This window comes from Scyliorhinus torazame, chromosome 8 (assembly GCF_047496885.1).
Source record: "Scyliorhinus torazame isolate Kashiwa2021f chromosome 8, sScyTor2.1, whole genome shotgun sequence".
Classification (NCBI taxonomy): domain Eukaryota; kingdom Metazoa; phylum Chordata; class Chondrichthyes; order Carcharhiniformes; family Scyliorhinidae; genus Scyliorhinus; species Scyliorhinus torazame.
The window spans coordinates 113,650,170-113,671,985 of NC_092714.1; the positions used below are offsets into that span (position 1 = coordinate 113,650,170).

The 21,816-nt window shown below is 49.3% G+C and overlaps 1 protein-coding gene across 4 annotated transcripts in view; it reads left to right on the forward strand.

The window, feature by feature from the left end:
- LOC140428050 (galactosylgalactosylxylosylprotein 3-beta-glucuronosyltransferase 1-like) overlaps nucleotides 1-21,816 on the forward strand; it is a 185,179-nt gene that overhangs the window by 117,378 nt on the left and 45,985 nt on the right. For all 4 annotated transcript variants that reach the window (XR_011948686.1, XM_072514047.1, XM_072514046.1 and 1 more), the window contains 2 exons: nucleotides 12,185-12,711; nucleotides 14,021-14,317. Coding sequence is in view for 3 of the 4 variants with exons in the window: in XM_072514047.1 (XP_072370148.1) it covers nucleotides 12,185-12,711; nucleotides 14,021-14,317 (824 nt within the window). In the remaining variant the exon portion in view is untranslated. The remainder of the gene's footprint in view (nucleotides 1-12,184; nucleotides 12,712-14,020; nucleotides 14,318-21,816) is intronic.

The following is a 21,816-nucleotide window of genomic DNA, read 5'->3' on the forward strand; positions in this document are numbered from 1 at the left end:
TGATCTCCAGGTGCTTCTGAAGACAGATCAAGCAAAAGTGGTTGAGCTTCCTGACATGACGCTTGTACACAGAACATGCCTCGCATGCATTGAGCAGAGCAGGCAGGACTATTGTTCTATGGATTTCAGTTAGGTAGGCAGAGTTACTCCTATTTGTTCCCAGACTGATATTCAAAGGCTGCACTTGCTTTGACAATTCTTGCATATGTCTCATTGTTATTAGTGTCAGCTAGACAAAGTGTACTGCTGAGGTAAGTGAACTTATCCACCACTGATATGTTCTGGTCGCAAACTGAACCCATGGGCTAGAGAGCAGGTTGGTTCATTTGTGCTGATAATAAGGCTGGGGTTGTTGCATGCATTGGAGAACAAGATCATGCTGTATTTATGTCCAGCTCTAAACTGACAGCGAAAGCAGTCATGTCTTTTCATTACTTTGGAGACTGGAACTCTGCACAATGCTCGAAGAGTGACCTGGCCAAGGTCCTATTCAAATTTAACATTTCTTCATTACTTTTAGATTATATATCCCTAGAAACAAATCCCAGCGCTTTGTTAGCAATATTGTAATAGCTTTTCTGACCTCTGTGCTGCTTTTAATGATTTGTTCAGCTGTAGCCCTATATTTCTTTGCTCTTCTATCTTATTTTCCCATCTCACATTTATCGACATTAATATTAATTTGCCATTTAACCAGTCTGCATGTTTTATAATGTATTTTTGCATTTGACTAGCATTCTTTCTCAGTGTCAACGATATCTCCCAATCTTATATCAACTGCAAATTTAATATAAATTATGAATGACAGTAGTCCCAGCACTAATCCCCGCATTACACTATTCTCTAGTTTCTTACAGCCATAGACCGATAGAGAGATTATGGTGCAGAAAAAGGCCATTCAGTCCATCATACCTGTGCTGGCCCCAAAAGAAAAAAGAAATTAGCCGCTCATTTTAATCCCACTTTCCTGCACCTGGTCTGTAGCCTTGCAGGTTACAGCCCTATAGATGCAGATCCATGTACCTTTTTAAATGAGTTGAGTGCTTCAGCCTCAATCACCAACTTCGGCAGTGAATTACAGACATCCACCACCCTCTGGGTGAAAACGTTTTCCACTTAGCCCCTCTAATATTTCTACCAATCGCCTTAAATCTATGTCCATTGATAATTGTCCCTTCAGCTAGGGGAAACAAGTCTTTCCTGTCTACCTTACCTAGACCCCTCATATCTACCCTGTCTAGGTCCCTCACTCATCAAACCTGAATGATGGGCAATTTTTGTGCTTAAATTTGAAGATGTGGTAAATCTACCTCATTCTCCCTATCTGGCTTGGAACTAGGGCCATGATTCAGTAAACAAATGTTAAAGTCCGCTGTTGAGCACGTTTGCCGGTTTCTTGGTGGCTGAGCGCTGAGAAACATCCCGCTGTTCAACTGCACTTTCTTGTATTTTTGGCCTCGATTTTTCTCCCCGCCAAGGCCACACTTTATGCCGAGTGGCACTGCCAGGGTGCCGAAGTGGCACTGCCAGGGTGCCCAAGTGGCACTGGCGGTGCCAGGTTGTCAGGGCCCAGGTGCCAGGGGACGTGTCAGGGTACAACCCTGCCCAGTCCCTGACCACCCGGGAGTCTATAATGCCCTGCGAGACCTTCCAAGATGCCATTACACCTGATTCAGGTCTTGCAAGTGCGGCCGTTGAACCCCAGGCATTGGTGAATCCGGCATCCAGGTATTTAAATATGCGTTATCGCTCATTTAAATATGCAGATCTGGATCTTGCCCTCGCTGGGTGGAGCGAGTTGGGTGATTTGCGATTGGCTTGGCACCCTACGTGGAGCCCGATTTGGGGCTCTCGGTGCTGGTCACCCATTGCACCCAGATCCACGCCGGGTGCAATAGGGTCGCTGAATCGCACCCTATGTTTTTGATCAAGAGATGGTTGATGAGGATGATGCAATTGATATGGTGTTCATGAACTTTCAAAAGGTATTTGATGAAGTGCCACATTACACACTTGTAGGCAGAGCCAAAGCCCATGGAATAAAAGGGAGAATGTTTGCAAGGTTAACTGAGTATCAGGAAGCAAAGGGTAATGATGAACAGTTGTTTGGGTACTGTGGGACCCAGTACTTGGACCACTATTTTCCTTGATCTATATTAAGGATGTGCTGGGCAAAATGTTAACATTTGCGATTGACACAAAACTTGGAAGTATTGTGAGCTGTGTGGAGGATGGTGATAAGACGTCAAGAGGGTGTCAACATAATGAATGGGATGAACAGACACTCAGCAGATAAAATTCAATGCAGCAAAGTATGAAATTGTGCATTTTGGTCGGAGAGACAATTTAAATAACGGACACAATTTCAAATGAGTTGCCGGAGCAGAGGATCATGGTGATCAATTTGCAAAAACTGTTCAAGGTGGTCAGGTCAGATTTGAGAAAGTGGTTACTAAGAAATATAGGGTTTTATAAATAGAGGCAGAGATTAGAAAAGCAGTAAGATTATGGGGATCTTCTAAAACACAGGTTTGGCCTCAATTGGAATAGAGGGCGGGTTTCTCTCACCCCGGGGCCGGGCTGGAGAATCGCCGGGACAGGCGCAAATCGTGCCACGCCGCCCCGACGCTGGTCCTCCGATTCACCAGAGAGCAGAGAATTGGCGCCGGTCGGGGGCCACTCAACGGTGATTCTCCGCCCGGGATGGGCCGAGTGGCACGCAAAAAAAGCCAAGTCCCACCGGCACCATTTACACCTGCTCTTACCCGGCAAGAACTCAGCGTGGATGCACCCGGGGGGCAGCCTGGTGCGGGCGGAGGGGGGACCGACCCCAGGGGGGGGGGGGGGGGCACTGTGGCCTGGCCCGCGATCGGGCCCTACCGATCGGCAGACCGGCCTCTCAGCTTGGGGGCCTCTTTTGTTCCGCGCCAGCCCCTGTAGCCATACACTATGTTGCGTCGGGGCCGGCGCAGAGAAGGAAGCCACCGAGCATTCGTGGCAATCGCGCCGGTCCCACTGCGACTGCGCGCGTTGCCGCAGATCTCACCGTGCATGCACAGACCCGCGGTACCCATCTGGCGCCAGGATCGGCAGCTGGAACAGTGTGGGTCGCTCCAGTGCAGTGCAAGCCTCCTGTAGGGGTCAGAATCGCTGCTCCTGAGGCCATGTTGACGCCGTCGAAAAACCGCGTTGGCGACGGCGTCAACACTTAGCCTCAGGATCAGAGAATCCCGCCCATTGTGTCAAATTCTAGGCAACACACTTTAGGGAGGATGTGAAACCATTAGAGAATCTGCAGAAACGATTTACAAAAGTGGATTCCGGGGTGAAAGATGTCAGTTGTTTGGTGAGATTGGAGAAGTTTGGGCTATTCATGGAGGAAAGAGGTTTGAGAGGAGATTAGATTGAGATGTTGAAAATCATGAGGTGACTGGATGGAGCAGATAGGGGTAAACTGTTCTCATTGATGAAAGGGTCAAGAACCAGATGACACTGATTTAAGGTAAAAGATAACACTGGGGGAAAGTTATTAATGAAGAAAGTGGTTTAGACCTGGAATGCACAATCTGAGAATGTGGTGGAGGCAGATTCAATTGTGGTTTTCAAAAGTGAATTGCAGAATTATCTGATTCAAAAGGATTTGTCAGGCTGCAGGGGAAAGAGAGGGCAGTGAGACAAGCTGAGCTTCTCTCGCAGGAGCTAGTATTGATATTAAATTCTTAGGCGAATAGTCTCCTTTCTGCTGTCATTATTATATGATTCCAAATGCATATATCACAGAATTGTTACAGCTCAGAAAGAGGTCAGTTGGCCCATCGTGTCTGCATTGGCTCTCCAAATGAGCATTTCATCTGGTGCTATTCTCCTGCCTTCTCCCCATAAGCCTGCACATTGCTTCTTTTCAAATAATCATCTAATTCTCTCTTGAATGCTTTGACTAAACTTCCCTCCACCACACTCAGGGCAGTGCATTCCAGACCCGAACCACTTGCTATGGGAAAATGTTTTTTCTCATTTGCTTTTGTTTCTTTTACCAGTTACCTTTGGATGGATTTGTTTATTGTCACCGAGGTACAATGAAAAGTATTTTTCTGAGTGCAGCTCAAACAGATCATTCAGTACATGAAAAGAAAATAAGTAATAGGGCAACACATGGTACACAATATAAATACATAGACCGGACCGGCATCGGGTGAAGCATACAGGCATGTAGTATTAAACAGATCGACTCATAAGAGGGTCGTTTAGGAGTCTGGTAACAGCGGGGAAGAAACTGTTTTTGAATCTGTTCAGACATGGGGTGAAATTCTCCGGAAACGGCGCGATGTCCGCCGACTGGCGCCCAAAACGGCGCCAATCAGACGGGCATCGCGCCGCCTCAAAGGTGCAGAATGCTCCGCATCTTTGGGGGCCGAGCCCCAACATTGAGGGGCTAGGCCGACGGCGGAGGAATTTCCGTCCCGCCAGCTGGCGGAAACGGCCTTTGGTGCCCCGCCAGCTGGCGCGGAAATGACATCTCCGGGCGGCGCATGGGCGGGAGCGTCAGCGGCCGCTGACAGTTTCCCACGCATGCACAGTGGAGGGAGTCTCTTCCACCTCCGCCATGGTGGAGACCGTGGCGGAGGCGGAAGGGAAAGAGTGCATTGGTGGGCCCCGATCGCGGGCCAGGCCACCGTGGGGGCACCCCCGGGGTCAGATCGCCCCGCGCCCCCCCCCAGGACCCCGGAGCCCGCCCATGCCGCCTTGTCCCGCCGGTAAGGTAGGTGATTTAATTTACGCCGGCGGGACAGGCAATTTATCGGCGGGACTTCGGCCCATCCGTGCCGGAGAATCGAGCGGGGGGGGGGGGCCCGCCAACCGGCGCGGCGCGATTCCCGTCCCCACCGAATCTCCGGTGCCGGAGACTTCGGCAACCGGCGGGGGCGGGATTCACGCCAGCCCCCGGCGATTCTCCAACCCAGCGGGGGGTCGGAGAATGTCGCCCATGTTCTCAGACTTTTGTACTCCTGCCGGATGGAAGAAGTTGGAAGAGTGAGTGAGCAGGGTGGGAGGGGTCTTTGATAATGCCGCCAGCTTCCCCAAGGCAGCGTGAGTTGTAAATAGAGTCAATGGATGGGAGGTGGGTTCGTGGGATGGACTGAGCTGTGTTCACGACTCTCTATAGCTTCTTGCGGTCTTGGGTCGAGCAGTTGCCATACCAGGCTGTGATGCAGCCAGATAGGATGCTTTCTATGGTGAATCTGTAAAAATTGGTGAGAGTCAATGTGGACATTCCGAATTTCCTTAGTTTCCTGGGGAAGTCTAGGCGCTGTCGTGCTTTCTTTCTCGTGGCGTCGATGTGGGTGGACCAGGACAGATTTTTGGTGATGTGCACACCTAGGAATTTGATGCTGTCTACCATCACCACCTCGGCCCCATTGATGCGAACCTTAAATTTGTGCCCTCTGGTTTTCAATCCTTCTGCCAATTGGCACAATTTTCCCTCTCTGCTCTCTCCAGATCCCCATGGCGTGGAATTTTATAGCCACTCCAAGCCGGCGGGATTTTACCATCTCGCCGAAATCAATGGACTCTTGAACAGTTCACTGCATTTTCTGACCCTGTCCCCACTGCGACGGGGCTGGAAAATTCCGCCCGTGATTTAGAATACATTTTCAGGTGGTACAGTGGTTAACACTGCTGCCTTACAGCGCCAGGGACCCGGGTTTGATTCCAACCTTGGTTGACTGTCTGTGTGGAGTTCGCACTTTCTCTCCGTGCCTGCATGGGTTTCCTCCGGGTGCTCAGGTTTCCTCCCACAGTTCAAAAGCTGTGCAAGTTAGGTGGATTAGCCATGCTAAACTGCATGTAATTGTCCAACGGTTAGGTGGAGTTACTGAGTTAGGGCGGGGGAGTGGGCCCAGGTAGGGTGGTCGGTGCAGATGCTATGAGCCAAATGGTCTCCTTCTGCATTGTAGAGATTCTGTGATTCTATCAAATCTCCTCTCAGCATTCTTTTGTCCAAGGAAAGAGTCCCAACATCTCCAAACTATCTTCATAACTGAAATTTCTTATCCCATTCTTATGGAATCATTCTTGTAAACCTCTTCTGCACTCTCTCCAATGCCTTTACATCCTTCCTAAAATGCATCGTTCAGAACGCAGTACTCCAGCTGAAGTCTAACTCATGTCTTATACAGGCTCAACCTAACCTCCTTGCTCTTGTAATCTAGCGTCCAATGATGAGGACCACTAAGCCCTGCAGTTCCTGGAGGCTGCGCCTAGCTCTCTCCCTGGAGAGTGCGATGTCCACTGTATGCTGGAGGGTCAGGGGAGTCTCCATGAGCAACTTCAACTGTGTTTCTCTGTCCGGTAGCCGGCAGACAAATCGGTCCCGCAGGGACTTGGCAAGGTGGCCCTGAATTTGCAAGTAACAGCGAGCGCCAGTCGGTGCACCTGGAACTCCCCATTGGACATGGTCGGGGCCTGCGAGGTCATGTGGAATTGATATCTGAGGACCATGATTGGGGGCTGCGGGTTCAAATGCCTCTCGAACAAGGCGGACAATGTTGCAAGCGGTAGTGTGTCTGGCCTGCCCAGGTAGGCGAGGCTTTTAATCAATGCGTAGGCTGGACCGCTAACGGCGATCAGTAGCATGACAGTCTGTTGTGCATCACCCATGATGGCATTGGTACAAAAAAAAGTTGCACTCACTCGATGTATTGGGCCCAATTGTCGGCATTAGTGTTGAACGGCTCCAGCTTACCGATAAGCGCCATCGTTCTGCTCGAGGCGGAGGCCTCTCCAAGCCGAGATGAAGCAGGTCGGTGGTGAAATGCCTGATGTCTGCAGTAGCTCCAGTTTATCCTTGTCGCCAGTGTAATAGCTGAAGGAAGATACTTCTTGGATCGCACAGTCGGCTGGATAAGAACAAGGTTTATTTACACTATACACAATAACCACAAGTACCACAACTCCTCACCCCAAAGTGACACTCTCCCCAACCTACACCCAGACCAGGGTTTACACACTGCGAAGCTCCTCCCAGCCAGGGAGGGAGATTCTGGCCCCTCAATGACCAGGGGAATTCATATTCCATGGTGTAGGAAGGGAATCGGATACACAATACTCTCTGTTTCCGGTCACAGCTAATTCTGTATCCATGTTCCTATTGTCTATTTTATTCCATGAGCTATGATTTTTCTCACACGTCTGTTGTGCAGCAGTATCAAATTCCTTTTGGAAGTCCATGTTCATTGTTTGGTTAGATGTCTAGCTTTTGATAATCTGTATCTAGTTTCTCGGCACCTATATTTGATGTCATGCCATGAATATCTGATTTTTTATAATCTGTGGGTGGAATGTAACAAACTGGAAAATTAGTGGCAACCTTGCCACAGCCATTTTTGGGAGGCCAATGAGATTAAGTTCCAACTGGGCATTTACCTTCCACTGTCAGGCTTCCGGGCTCCTCTGAGAGGAATTTCACACTAGTGTGGGGCAGGTATCCTGCCTCTGAGAGCTGCCAGCAAATAGACACAGCAGCTTTCCAGCACCAGCAGTACCAATGGGAATGGTGTCCACCTCCAGAACTGCAGTGTGACCAAGGCAGAGGATCAGCAATGGAGCCACAGGAATGACATTAATGGGGTGTTTTGCTGGGGCCAAATGGGAGGCCCCAATGAGGCAGAAGAAGGGGGATTAGTGTTTAGGATAGGCAGGGGTCTTCACTCATGGGCAACCCTTGCCCCCAGTGGGTCTCTCCATTGGGCATGGGCTGGCCAGGTAAGAGGGACATGTACTCACTACCCCCGGATTCAGCCACCCACCCCTGGATTTTCTGGGTCACCCCCCCCCCCCCCCAGGGGTGACCTGGTCCACTCTCCCCCATCCACAAGGACCCCCTAAATAAAAGGAACCCCAGAGACCACCTAAATAAGAACCGCCCCTCGGGAATCCCTAAATAAAGAGACCACCCTAGGGGCTTTTCACAGTAACTTCATTGAAGCCTACTTGTGACAATAAGCGATTTTCATTCATAAATAAAGAGACCTCCCCAGAGACCGCTAAGGGGAACCCCCCCATAAACCCCCTAAATAAGGAGACCCCCCTCACAGAGACCCCTAAATAAAGGGACCCCCAGAGACCCCTTAAATAAGGAGACCCCTCACAAAGATCCCTAAATAAAGGGAGCACCAGAGACCCCTAAATAAGGCGATCCCCACAAACCTCCCAGAAGAGGGCCCTGTCAGGAAACATCCCTGAAAAGAGACCCCTGTCTGGAAAGACCCCAGAAAAGGACCCCTGCCTGGAAGCCCCCCAGAAAAGAGACCCCATCAAAAAGCCTCACAGAAAATGGACAACTGTCTGGAAGCTAGACAGCTGTCCAGACAGAGACAGTTATAAAAATTACTATTGTAACACATACCTGGGCATACACCTACTGGTTCAGACATGGGAAGCACAACATGTCCATTCTTGGAAGGAGAAACTAGTCAGCTGTGTTTAAACCCCCAAGATCCTTGACCTGCAAGCCATTCATTCATTTTCCTTACTAGGCTGTGATTGACAGCTTCCACACACACAGCTTTCAGCCTTGCTTCATTCATCTTCCTTCACAATTGATAACTCTGAAATGCATGAACCACAATGTTCACAATGTTTTTAAACATCGACCACTTCAAAGAGAGTTAAATGCTGTCAATTTCCAGCCGACTACTTTGAAATTACTCAAGCAAGGGGGTGATTGGAAAGCACTTAACTCTCTTTAAGCACAGCTGACTCATTTCTCTTTCCAGGAATTGACACGTGGTGCTGCCTGCGTCTGAGCCAGCAAGGGTATGCCCAGTGTTATAACTGTAAATTTTTTCACTGCCTGTCGGAACTGTTCTCTAGCTTCCAGACTAGGGTCTTTTTTCTGGGGGGGCTTCCAGACTAGGGTCTCTTTTCTGGGGGGCTTCCAGACAAGGGTCTCTTTTCTGGGGAACTTCCAGACATGGTCTCTTTTCTGGGGGGCTTTCTGACAGGGGTCTCTTTTCTTGGGGGCTTTCTGACAGAGGTCTCTTTTCTGGGGGGCCTTCCTTACAGGGGTTTCTTTTCTGGGGGAACCTTCCTTACAGGAGTCTATTTTCTGGTGGGCGGCTTCCTTACAGGGGCACTTTCCTGGGGGCTGTCTCACAGGGGTCCCTTTATTAGGGGGTCTCTGGGAAGGCTTGTTATTTAGGGGGTCTTTGGTGGTCTCTTTATTTAGGGGGTCTCTTTATTTAGAAGGTCTCTGGAGGGCTCTTTGTTTCGGTGGTCTCGGGGTTGCTGTTTATGTGGGGGTTTGCTGGGGGCGCGGTGGATGGGGACCTGGCCAGGTCTTGTATTGTGCGGGTGGAGGGTGGCCCTCAGATGGACTTGATGGAAACTTCCTTCAGGAGTTACACCTTGGTGCACAGCGAGGTCCACCTTGTCAGGTACACGCTTGTGCACCTGTAGTAATCCTCGACCATGTGATTCCCGGAACAGAGGACCGGAGAATCATGCGAACCTGGAGAATATGGTGCCCGGCCTGCTAAGTGGATGCAAATGGATCATGAAGACCCATTAGCATCCTCCCGCCGGCACTCGCGCATGAACCTTGATCTCGACGCCAATGGGAGCGATCACAGCATCGGGTGCCAATCCCATTTTGTCCCCGACACTGGATTCTCCGCTGCATCAGGAACTCTGCTCCCGGTGGCGGGTGGCGGAGAGTCCTGGCCAGTGTCTCAGGAATACACAAACCTCATTATAAAGTGAAAGTGTTCTCATATGTAGCCTTAAACCCTTTAAGAAGTCTGTCAGTATGCCAAGTTTAAAGATCTGTGAGATGAAGGTAAAAATGATCCCTTTAAAGTGGTGGAAGCCTTTGAAGTGGTTTTCACACAGTCAATTTCATTGCCCTTTAAAGTATAGAAATCTGTGGGCGGGATTCTCCGACCCCACGCCGGGTCGGAGAATCGCCGGGGGACGGCGTGCATCCCACACCTGCCGGCTGCCGAATTCTTCAACACCGAAGATTTGGCAGGGGCGGGAATCGCGCCGCGCCGGTCGGCGGGCTCCCCCCGGCCATTCTCCGGCCCACGATGGGCCAAAGTCCCGCCCGTTCTACGCAGGTCCCGCCAGCATAAATTGGAGTTGGTCCCTTACCGGCGGGATCTGGCGCGCTGGCGGGCTCTGGGGTCCTGGGGGGGGGGCGCGGGGCGATCTGGCTCTGGGGGGTGCCTCCACGGTGGCCTGGCCCGCGATCGGGGCCCACTGATCCGCGGGTGGGCTTGTGCTGTGGGGGCACTCTATTCCTACGTGCAGGCCCTGTCAGCCTCCGTGATGGCCGGCGCGAAGGTGAACCACCGCCCCCCCCCCCCGCATGCGCGAGGATGACGTCAGCAGCCGCTGACGCTCCCGCGCATGCGCCGATCCGCGCTGGATTCCGCACCTTTGGGGCGGCCCGACGCCGGAGTGATTCCCGCCACTCCACTGCGCCGTTTCAGCACACACACACCCTCCCCCCCCTCTCCCTCCCGCCCCCCCCCCCCCCCTGCTGATTCCCGGAGAATCCCACCCCTGTGTGTACGGCTAGAAGGCTGAAAGATTTGAACTGGATTGTTTACATTAAATTTCACACACCATTACCTGCTGAAAGCTTTTAGATTTACAGATCAAAGCAGCTTCAAAGGGGAGAATCAGATTGCTTATTTTTATAACTCTGCAGGAACCCATTAACTCAGGGGAGCTTGTGTTTTCCTTTTTTCTTAATTTTTCCAATTAAGAGGCAATTTAGCGTGGCCAATCCACCTGCCCTGCACATCTTTGGGTTGTGAGGGTGTGACCCAAGCAGACACGGGGAGAATGTGCAAACTCCACACAGACTGTGACCCAGGGCCGTGATCGAATCCAGGACCTCATCGCCGTGAGGCAGCAGTGCTAACCACTGCGCCACCATGCTGCCCAATGTGAGTTTTCCTAACCACAGTTTTTTTTAATGAATCTGCCTCTTTGTTCGCAATTGCTTCCTAGAAAGTGCAGCTGTGGGGGATGGCCCATCCGAGGAAAGACCCCCAACCTGAGACACCTTCCATGAAGGACACCCCTCAGCACCCTGGTGGCAATTGTTGGAAGGGTACCTATCACCTTGCCACCCCTCAGACTGCAAGGTGCTAGGTTGGCAATGTGAAGGGGCAGGACCTGAAGGGGTAAACTGAGGGTGGGGGGTTGCAGGGGAGAACTTGGGGGTTTGAGGGAGGTGAATTAAAGGGGAGCTAAATGGGAAGCCTGGAGTGCTGAAGGGGAGTTCTAAGGGGGGAGAGGCCTTGCTAGCGATTAGGTTGTGGGGGACGGTTTCCTGGCACAGATCCGGGGGAGGGGGGGCGTGGGGGATTGGAGAGGGGTGTCTGCAGCAGCTATTTGAGATCCGGGTGCCCTTAGCGGTGTAGGACCTGTCAGAGAGATTAGATCCCGCCCCTCAGTTGCAACACGGAACCCAGTGTGCACGGAAAAGCCGGTTCTGCTAAAATAAATTTCCAAGTGCCGTATCGTGGCATGTCATGGCCGCTGCTTGCACCAGCAGGAATCATTCTGGTTTCCCCACTGGCGGGTGCACTTAGTTACGGTTCGGCAGGATCACGCCCACTGATGGTCACATTTTTTATATTGACAATTTGGACCCAGCAGTCGATCTTTTTATACTGAATATATAAAATAAACAAAGCCAATATCGTCAGAACTGACATACACTCTGACACAATTTCTTACATTTTGTGCTTGAAAAGAAAACAAGAGAGATCAGCTTTCCGACTCGCTTTTTTAAACTCAGGTGGAATAAAAGATATTCCATTTACTCAGCTAAAAAGAAACATTCTCTTTGACTTCTGCCCCATGAAGTTTTTAGTTTTTAAAATCTTTCCTGCCCTATACCCTTTTGTCCTTTCTGCCACATTTCCCCGTCACTGGCCCAAAACCTAACCTTTCTATCTTCCTTCAGCTCTGATGAAAGGTCATCTTTCCCTGAAACGTAAAATTCTGTTTCCCTCCACAGATGCTGCCTGACCTGCTGAGTGTTTCCAGCATTTTTCTGTTTTTACTTCAAAGCTCCAGTATCCATGGCAATTTGTTCTTCTATTAATGATGCTGTTTAGAATACCTCAGCAATCAACTTGACTGTCTCTTTTTTCTTCCTTTTCAGAGGAGCCTGACAATGGAACTAAACGAGCCCTTGTCAACAGCTCACAGAATAAAGAGGAACCGGGTGGCTGTGTACACCAGGATGCAATACTTACTCAGCAGGTCATCAAACTGGAATACATATACACAAGGCCACCCCAATGGTCGCAGTCTTTACCAACCATCTATGTCATAACACCAACCTATACTAGGCCAGTTCAGAAAGCAGAGCTGACGAGGCTGGCTAACACTTTCCTCCACGTACGAAACCTGCATTGGATTGTGGTTGAGGATTCTCCACGGAGGACCGGTTTAGTAGCGCTGCTGCTAGAAAAGAATGGATTGAACTTCACCCACTTGAATGTACAAAGCCCAAAGAGCGTGAAGCTAGGCATCAGTAAATCATCCTCCCGCACTCCAAGGGGGACATTGCAAAGAAACTTGGGCCTGCGATGGTTGAGAGACAGTTTGAGCCCTAATGACTCATCAGAGGGCGTGGTTTACTTTGCTGATGATGACAACACTTACAGTTTGGAACTCTTTGAGGAGGTGCTTCCTTTTTATTTAAGACAATCTTTGTATCAGAGCTGAGACATTTAATTTTCATGTTCAGTAGCGACTACTGACTTTGTTCACCACAGTCAATGTATTGTATTGTTTATTACAGGCAGCATGCCATCATAACGAACATCTAACAAATACTAGTAACGTATTCCTATTAGTAAGGCTAGTCGTGTCAACTTGTTATTTTAACCATTTGTTTATATAAAAAATAACTACTGTGATAATCAAACAATAATGAAGGGACAGGTCAATAGTTACAAGGCTGTGGTGCTGAGTTCCTATAAAGAAAGTTGAATTGAAGTCCTTGACTTTGCTGCTGTTTGGGTCTCCTAAATGCGAGTTTCATCAATGTTAGTTTGTGGGGATGGAGAGGGATTCCATTGCATACTACAGAGTTTAGCTCTGAAAGGGTGAGCGTTGAACATAACTTTGGAGTAATGTTTGGATTCAACAGTCCACCCCAATTGTTATTTTCAATGAATGTGGAATTAGTCCAGAGGGCTAACTTCGGGAGAAAAATTGGAGAAAATAATACAAATATAATTTGGCTGCTTTGATGCTAATTATTGACAGTGACACTAAAAGCCAGCGTCAGTTTAGAACCATAGAACTTCAGCAGTGCAGAAGGAGGCCATTTGGCCCATCAAGTTTGCACCAAAAGAGCACACTACCTAGCTGCACTCCCCCAGCCTATCCCCGTAAACCCGTGACCCCAGTTAACTTACACATCTTTGGACTGTGGGAGGAAACTGGGGCACACAGAGGGAAACCACGCAGACACGCGGAGAAGGTGCAAACTGTACAGTCACCCGAGGCCGGAATCAAACCCAGGTACCCGGCGCTGTGAGGCAACAGTGCTGAACAAAGGTTATGTTTAGATGGAATTCACCTTCGGCAGTCAGTATTTCTAGGGACAAATGAATACCTCAAAATGGGTATTTTTTATTGAAATAAGAGCCACATGATTTATAGATGAAAACAGACTTAGGAATTTTCAGAATAGGCTACCTGATACTGCGCAAACCCAACAGCCTTTGAATAGTTCAAAGAATTAAAATAGACAAGTAGACAAACAGCCATCAGCATCAAAGACAGATGGACTTTCACTCTGTCAGTCCTGCGTTGCTAGGTAAACCGACTTGCTCAGCAGTTAGCGGGATATTCAAAAAATAGTCTTTTTAATTTTACATTTTCAAGCAGCAAAAGTCTTATCAACTCTAATAAAGACACACAGCTCTGAAAAAACACCCGTTGCAAAGTGTAGATAATTCATCCTATTATTTATATTTTTCAGATGCGATTTACTAAAAAGGTTTCAGTATGGCCTGTAGCTTTCGTTGGTGGACTGCTGTTTGAGTCTCCCAAAGTGAACACTGCAGGAAAGGTCGTCGGCTGGAAAACTGTCTTTGACCCAAATAGACCTTTTGCTATCGATATGGCAGGTTTTGCAATCAACGTTAAGTTGATACTGATGAAATCTTCAGCCAACTTCCAGCTGTACGGAGTCAAGGGAGGATACCAGGAGACCAGCTTGTTGCGGGAACTTGTAACCTTAAAAGAGCTGGAGCCTAAAGCTTCAAATTGCACTAAAGTAGAGTAACGTTCCAGTTGGGATTTAATTAACACGGAGCTTATTCTTACTCACCCAAACCTGTCGAGCGTGTATCACTCTAGTAACAACATATTATGAACTGAAATTCAATCTGAGTAAAACTGCCCACCTACACTGGTTTTAAGTCAATGTGCAAAGTAAACATCATGGGAAAACATGGTGTGTGATGGATGTTTGCCTCCCATTGCACCAGGAATAGTGTCAGCGGTGTGAGTGATGTGTTTAGTACTCAAATGCAATGAGCCAGCCTTTTGGGTTTTGCTTTCCATTATTGAAAGCATTCCTCACATGGAATCCCAAATGTGCTCCACTGTTAGCTTTCTGCCATTGTTCTGCTCTGCGCTGATTTACATTTGAAAATAACAGTTTCACACCTCTGCAGTGGTTTAACAGCTAATAATTGGTGTACACAATAACCAGCAGGCCAGGTAATGGTAGAAAGATTGTTTCTGACTGCAGAAGTAGACCTGGTTTAGGCATGACCTTGAGTTAATTTTGACCCAGCCTGGCACATGGCATGTTATGGCAAAGTGTCATGCATGATGGTTGTAAGGCATGGCCTTCAAGCTTGCAAACCTTCTTCCTCTCTTCAAAGAGTTTGACAATGCAGAGGGAGATAGTCGGGCAGTGAGAATGTCACCACTTTAGCAATCCAGGGGCCCAGGTTAATGTTGTTGGGACTCAGGTTCAAGTACTGCAATGGCAGCTGGCGGAATTTAAATTCAATTAATGAATTAATTTAATGAATTAATATATTTGGAATTGAAAGCTAGTCTCAGTAATGGTGATCGTGAAGCGATCATCGGTTGTCGTAAAAACTCATTGCGGTTCACTAATTCCCTTTAGTGGATGAAGTCTGCTGTCCTTACATGTCCGGACCTCTGACTTTAGGTCCATATCATTGTAGGTTAAATGTCCTTAAATGTCCTCCTAAATGGCCTTGCACCCACTCAGTTGTACTAAACCGTTGCAGATAAGTGAAAAAGGGATAAAACTGAACAGATCATCCAGCATCAATGTAGACACTGGAAATGACAATAGCACAGCCAGCCCTGGTGACCCTGAAAAGTCCTCCATACTAACATCTGGGGGCGTCTTGGTAGGAGGGACCACTGTACCTTTTGTAGAGATGAAGGGCACGATTCACCCACACAAATGACTAAGGGGGGAATTCTCTGGCTGCGCCCGCCTGTCGACTGGACATTCCCACTCCAGGTCAATGGACCTTTACATGGTCCACGTCCAGCCGGTGGCGATCTTGGGAAGGAAGGGGCAGAAGAATACAGCCCGAAGTGTCATTTTGGGCCAGTTAGGTGACGTGATTAATGCCAGAGATTTTGGTGAGATCCAGATCAGTATCCACCCACATTTAGTAATTTTTTGGAGCTTGGGGAGTTTCTCAGTGGTAAATCGTACAATTACATTTTTCTTCTGCAGTGGGAAACTAAACTCATCAACAAGACCGGCTCCTCAGAGATCAGGGCGTTATTTTGAAAGTGTGCCCGAATCTCAAAGTGAGGTTGCAGGGCTCCCACCCCCATTAAGGCCTGCATCCCCTGCAGATATGGACAACACTCCCAACCCTCGACCACCAAGGGGCAATCCTTCCCCCCTCAAGGTTAGCGTGAGGCCTCCCCTACCACCCAGGCGTGAGGGTGTCCCTGCCCCACACTCATCCATCCTTGTGGGCATCAGAGCATTGTTCCCCCCCCACCCCCAAGTGGGCATACCCTACTATGGGGTCACTAAGGACCCCCACATTTAGGCCCCCCTCTTTCAGGTTCCCCCCATCACCCACGCACCCTTCATGATGCCCTTTTATACATCCCCTTCACCTCATCACCCTTCCTATCCCTCTTTCATAGGCATTGCTCCCCCTATCCTGACACTTCCAACCTGGCACCTGGGCACTGCCCCATCCAACCTGGCCTGTTCCAACCACTCAGGCTTCAATGCCGAATGAGCTCCCCAACATGGCCATCATGCCTGGTCTCCATTTGTGGAGGCCACAACTAATCAGTGTCCGAGTGAGGCCTCGACGCTGCAACTGGTGACTCCTGGCAGCATGCGGCTTCAAATGGGCCGTGCATATTTAAATGAGCCTAATTGTTAATTTAAATATAATTATCTGGATCACGCCCAGAGCCTGCCAGGCATAGTGACTCGGGTGACTCACGATCGGCACCAGCGAGAAGCCCATTTCGGGTTGTGTGTACCACCGTGGTAAATGGAATAGATTCAGCACATATCTTGCAACTCAGACTTCCGCATGCCTGAGATGCTGTGGCCCATCATTAGCAGCAGAATTGCATACGACCATAATCGGTAACCTCATAATGTGGTTACAAGTTGAAAGAGGATGGGAATTGAATGCTCGAAGTATTTGATGTTTTAGAGGGACAGGAATAAAGGAAAGAGGTGTGAAGCTTTCTTAATTAAGATTGAGATCAATACAGTAGTGAGAAATGATCTTGGTTTGGAAGATCAAAGTGTAGAATCTATTTGAATGGAGATACGAAACAGCAAAGAAATAATTCACTTTTGCGAGTAGTTTACACGCCTCTAAACCGCAGCTACACTGTAAGACAGAGTATATAGCAAGAGATAATAGAAGCTTGCAATGATAGGCAATATTAATCTTCACATTAATTGGATGAATTAAAATTAGCAAAGATAGCTGGATGATGATTTCTTAGGGTGTCTTTGAAATAGTTTCTGAGAGCAATGTGGTCTGAACTTTCTTTGTAATGAGGCAGGATTATTTAATAATAGGGATAGCAAAGGATGGGCAAGAGTAATCCTAATTTATGTACAATTTGAGGGTGAGAAATATGGGCCTAAAACTAGTGGGCGGGATCTTTCAGCTCTTCACGCCACCAGGATTCTGATCCCACTGACGACTCACCCCTGCCACATGTTTCTCAGCAATAAGGGCAGCACGGTAGCACAGTGGTTAGCACAGTTGCTTCACTGCTCAGGATCTCAGGTTCGATTCCCAGCTTGGGTCACTGTCTGTGCGGAATCTGCACATTCTCCCCATGACTGCGTGTGTTTCCTCCAGGTGTTCCGGTTTCCTCCCACAGTCCAACGATGTGCAGGTTAGGTGGATTGGCCATGCTAAATTGCCCTTAGTGTCCAAAAAGGTTAGGTGGGGCTATGGGGATAGGATGGAGGTGTGGGCTTAGTTAGGGTGCTCTTTCCAAGGGCCGGTGCAGACTTGATGGACCGAATGGCCTCCTTCTGCACTGTAAATTCTATGCTCTATGAATCAATGGTAAATCTAGTTGATAGTAGTGGGACCAGAAGATCCTACTACCAGCCATTGACTAGACCACTCAACACCAAGAAACGAGCTGAGGGGAGGTCAGAAAATCCCACCCAGTGTCTTAAAATTAAATGAAGGCAACTACAAGGGTATGAAGTTGGCTAAAGTGAGATTGGAAAATAGGTAAAAAGGTCAGCATGGGCAGCACAGTGGCAGTGTTTAGCATAGTTGTTTCACAGCTCCAGGGTCCCAGGTTCGATTCCTGGCTTGGGTCACAGTCTGTGTGGAGTCTGCACATTCTCCCCATGTCTGCGTGGGTTTCCTCCGGTGCTCCGGTTTCTCCCGTTTCCTCCCACAGTCCAAAGATGTGCAGGTTAGGTAGATTGGCTTTGTAATTTGCCCTTAGTGTCCAAAAAAGTGAGGTGGGATTACGGGGATAGGGCGGAGGTGTGGGCTTAGGTAGGGTGCTCTTTCCAAAGGTCGGTGCAGACTCGATGGGCCGAATGGCCTCCTTCTGCACTATAAATTCTATCTATGTCAGATAATAGTCTTTATTGTCACAAGTAGATTTACATTAACACTGCAATGAAGTTACTGTGAAAAGCCCCTAGTCGCCACATTCTGGCGCCTGTTCGGGTACAGAGAGGGAGAATTCAGAATGCCCAAGTTACCTAAATAGCACAATTTTCAGGACATGTGGGAGGAAACCGGAGCGCCCGGAGGAAACCCACGTACACACAGGGAGAACGTGCTGACTCCGCACAGACAGTGACCCAAGTCGGGAATCGAACCTGGGACCCTGGAGCTGTGAAACAACTATGCTAAACACTGTGCTACTGTGCTGCCCGTGCTGACCTTTTTCTGTCTGAGCATTATACTTTGCATATACTGGTAAGATTTTGTTCATAGTTTTATTTTTAAACTTTTCACCCGAACCAGGGTTATCTTCTTGTAGCAAGAGACCATCCATCTTTCCCTTTCACAATCTGTTCTGACTCAATTCAGGTCCTGAGGGATACAAAGTTCGTCAGACAACTTATGGTGTGTAAGAGTCACTAGGTATAAACATTTGTCTAACACGTGCTCGTACTCTAACTTTTACAAAATATATTCATTTCCCAAAACCCTAACGAACAGGAAAGAGAGTAGGTATAAATGGGTCATTTTCAGATTGGCAAACTGTAACTAGTGGAGGGGCACAGGGACCAGTGCTAGAATAGCTACTATTTATGATCTATATGAATGTCTTGGATGATGAAGGGAAGGGCTGTGTTGCCAGATTTGCTGACAATACAAAGATAGATAGGAAGCAAATTATGAATAAGTTAAATTTTATGGGCCCCCTGTTGAAAACACACGCAGCGGGTGCCAACCATATCATCTTCCCGTCCACACACAAACTCACTCTCAAAACATGATAGGTGGGCAGGCGCCGGAATTGGCAACTTGCCTACCATGTTTAAAGAAATAATCAAGGGTGAACTGAGCTTCTGATCAACCAATTGACCCTAATAATATGCTCCCCGCACCATAACACAATTGGTATGGGAATTCGGGTGGGAGCGGACAGTCTTTTTTAAAGAACATTTTACAAAGGCATGAAGGAAGGGGAATCAGATTGGCTGGCAGCTCCTAAGGGCAGGTCTTTTACCCCATTGAGGAGTAGATGTTCAATTGGCAGGCCAGTCAGCCCACCCACAGCATGTTATGGCTGCGGGGTAGGGTGGCATGGAGCAAGTTGGTTCCACACTGGCTTTGCTACTGTGGGGGAAAGTGTGGGGATGGGGGATGTGTGCTGAGCTGAAAGAGTGTGCAAAGGGATATAGATAGGTTAAGTGCCAGTAAAAAATGGCAGGTGGAGTATAAAGTGGGAAAAATACGAGGTCCATTTTGGCAAGAAGAACTTAAAGGCCGAATATTATTTAAATGGAGATATTACAGAATGCTGCGGTACAGAGGGATCTGTGTGTCCTGGTACATGAATCACAAAAGGATAGTATGCAGGTCAGCAAGTAATTAGGAAGGCAAATGGAATGTTGGCTATTGTTGCAAGGGGGCTGGCATATAAAGTAGGGAAGTCTTTGCTACAACTAACTGTACGGGTCATTGGCGAGACCACATTTAGAATACTGTGTACAGTTTTGGTCTCCTTAAGGAGGAAAATACTTACATTGAAACCAGTTCCAAGGATTCCTGGGGTGAGGAGTTGTCTTATGAGAAAATGTTGAGCAGATTGGGCCTATAATCATTGGAGTTTAGAAGAATGAGAGATGATCTGATTGAAACATATAAGATCCTGAGAGGGTTTGACAGAGTGGATGCTGACAGGAAATTCTCCCTCGCAAGAGAGACTAGAACTAGGGAGCAACTTGGCAGAATTCTCTGTCACCCGACACCAAAATTGGGAAAGGCGATTGTGCGGAGAATTGGGTTTGACGCCAAAACCATTCCACTCTGCACGTACAATAAATGCCGTTTGCATATCATTAGCTGGCCTGACCCGGTATTTTCCGGGGCCTCCGTAATTCTCCGCCTCCACTGGCCGGGAATTTCCGGCGGCGAGGTTCACTTGTGATTTTAAAAATCGACAAACAGGTGCCATTGCTGATAAGGGAGAGAGAGGAGGTAGGACACGGAGAGACGCGACCATGGGCTGACAGTCCTAACACTGGCTGAGCTGGCTGGGGTGAGATGGGGGAGTCCCTGCCATGGCCAGGGGAGGGGAGGGGATAACAGGCCATGGGGCTGGGGTGACCCTTCATGGGACCTGGGTATCCAAGCATGGACCACAATTGCCACGGCCTGCAAGGCAGTCATCTTGCTGCGCACCCCACTGACCACCCACATTGGCCCCTGGTACTCTAGAGTGCTACCGGCAGTATGGGTGCCCCCGCCTCGCCCCACCACTCCCGCACCCAACCCCCACCTTACATCTCACCACCCACCACACTCCACCCTCCACCACACCATTAGGGCAGCACGGTAGCACAGTGGTTAGCACAGTTGCTTCACAGCTCCAGGTCCCAGGTTCGATTCCCGGCTGGGATCACGGTCTGTGCGGAGTCTGCACGTTCTCCCCGTGTCTGCGTGGGTTTCTTCTGGGTGCTCCGGTTTCCTCCCACAGCCCAAAGATGTTCAGGCTAGGTGGATTGGCCATGATAAATTGCACATAATGTCCAAAAAAAGATTAGGTGGGGTTACTGGGTTACAGGGCTAGGGCGAGCTTAAGTGGGGTGCTCTTTGCAAGGGCCGGTGCAGACCCGATAGGTCAAATGGCCTCCTTCTGCACTGTAAATTCTATGATACCATCCCCCCAATCGCCACCACCCACCGGCACGGCTTCATGTGGCCCGCTCAAGGGCAATGCCGACATCAGCCCCTACTGGGTGGCGCCGGATGGGAGCCACGGAGCATACCGCTGGCAAGCGCTGTGCCAGCCGATGATACCCCTGGAAGCAGGGATGGGCACCCGGGGCCTCCAAGGTGCTGGGCACCGACGGGGCCAGGGGTGCGGAGATGGGGGAGGGGGGGACATGCGGAGACAGGGTCCACAGTGCCAACCGTGTAGCCCATCCGGATCTGGTTGGACATGGGGGGTACGCTCCATGCTAACATGTCGGCCTTTCACCCCCTGCAGACAGGGGCTTACAACCAGCAATGGCGGCCTTCCTCCTCGCCCTGGGGGATGCTGTACGAGCTGGAGCTGCTCGAGGAGGAGAAAGTTGCAGCAACGAAGCGTGCTCCAGAGGAACAGGAGACAGTCACTGAGGATGGAGAGCCGGCCAACCAACAGACCGAAGAGGAGGAAGTGCAAAGGAGGCGCCGGATGAGGCCTCGCGTGTACCGGCAGCACCTGTCATTTGAGGACTTGCATGATTGGGCATGTCGTCAAAGGCTCTGGCTGAGCAGGGGGACAGTGCGACATATCTGTCGGATCATGGCACACCTGGCAAAGTGATGGTCGCCCTGTCCTTTTACACCACGAGCTCCTTCCAGGCGCCGAGTGGGGCCCTTCTGGGATCTCACAGAGCTCGGTGCACAGATGCATCTACGCTGTCACGGAAACCCTATATGCCCAGTCAGCACAATACATCCATTTCAATGTGAACCAAGCCCACCCGAATGCCCAGGCAACGGGGTTCGCCGCCATTGCTGAGATGGCCTGGGTCCAGCGGCTAATTGACAGCAAGTCCCCCTATGAGCACCTGTAGAT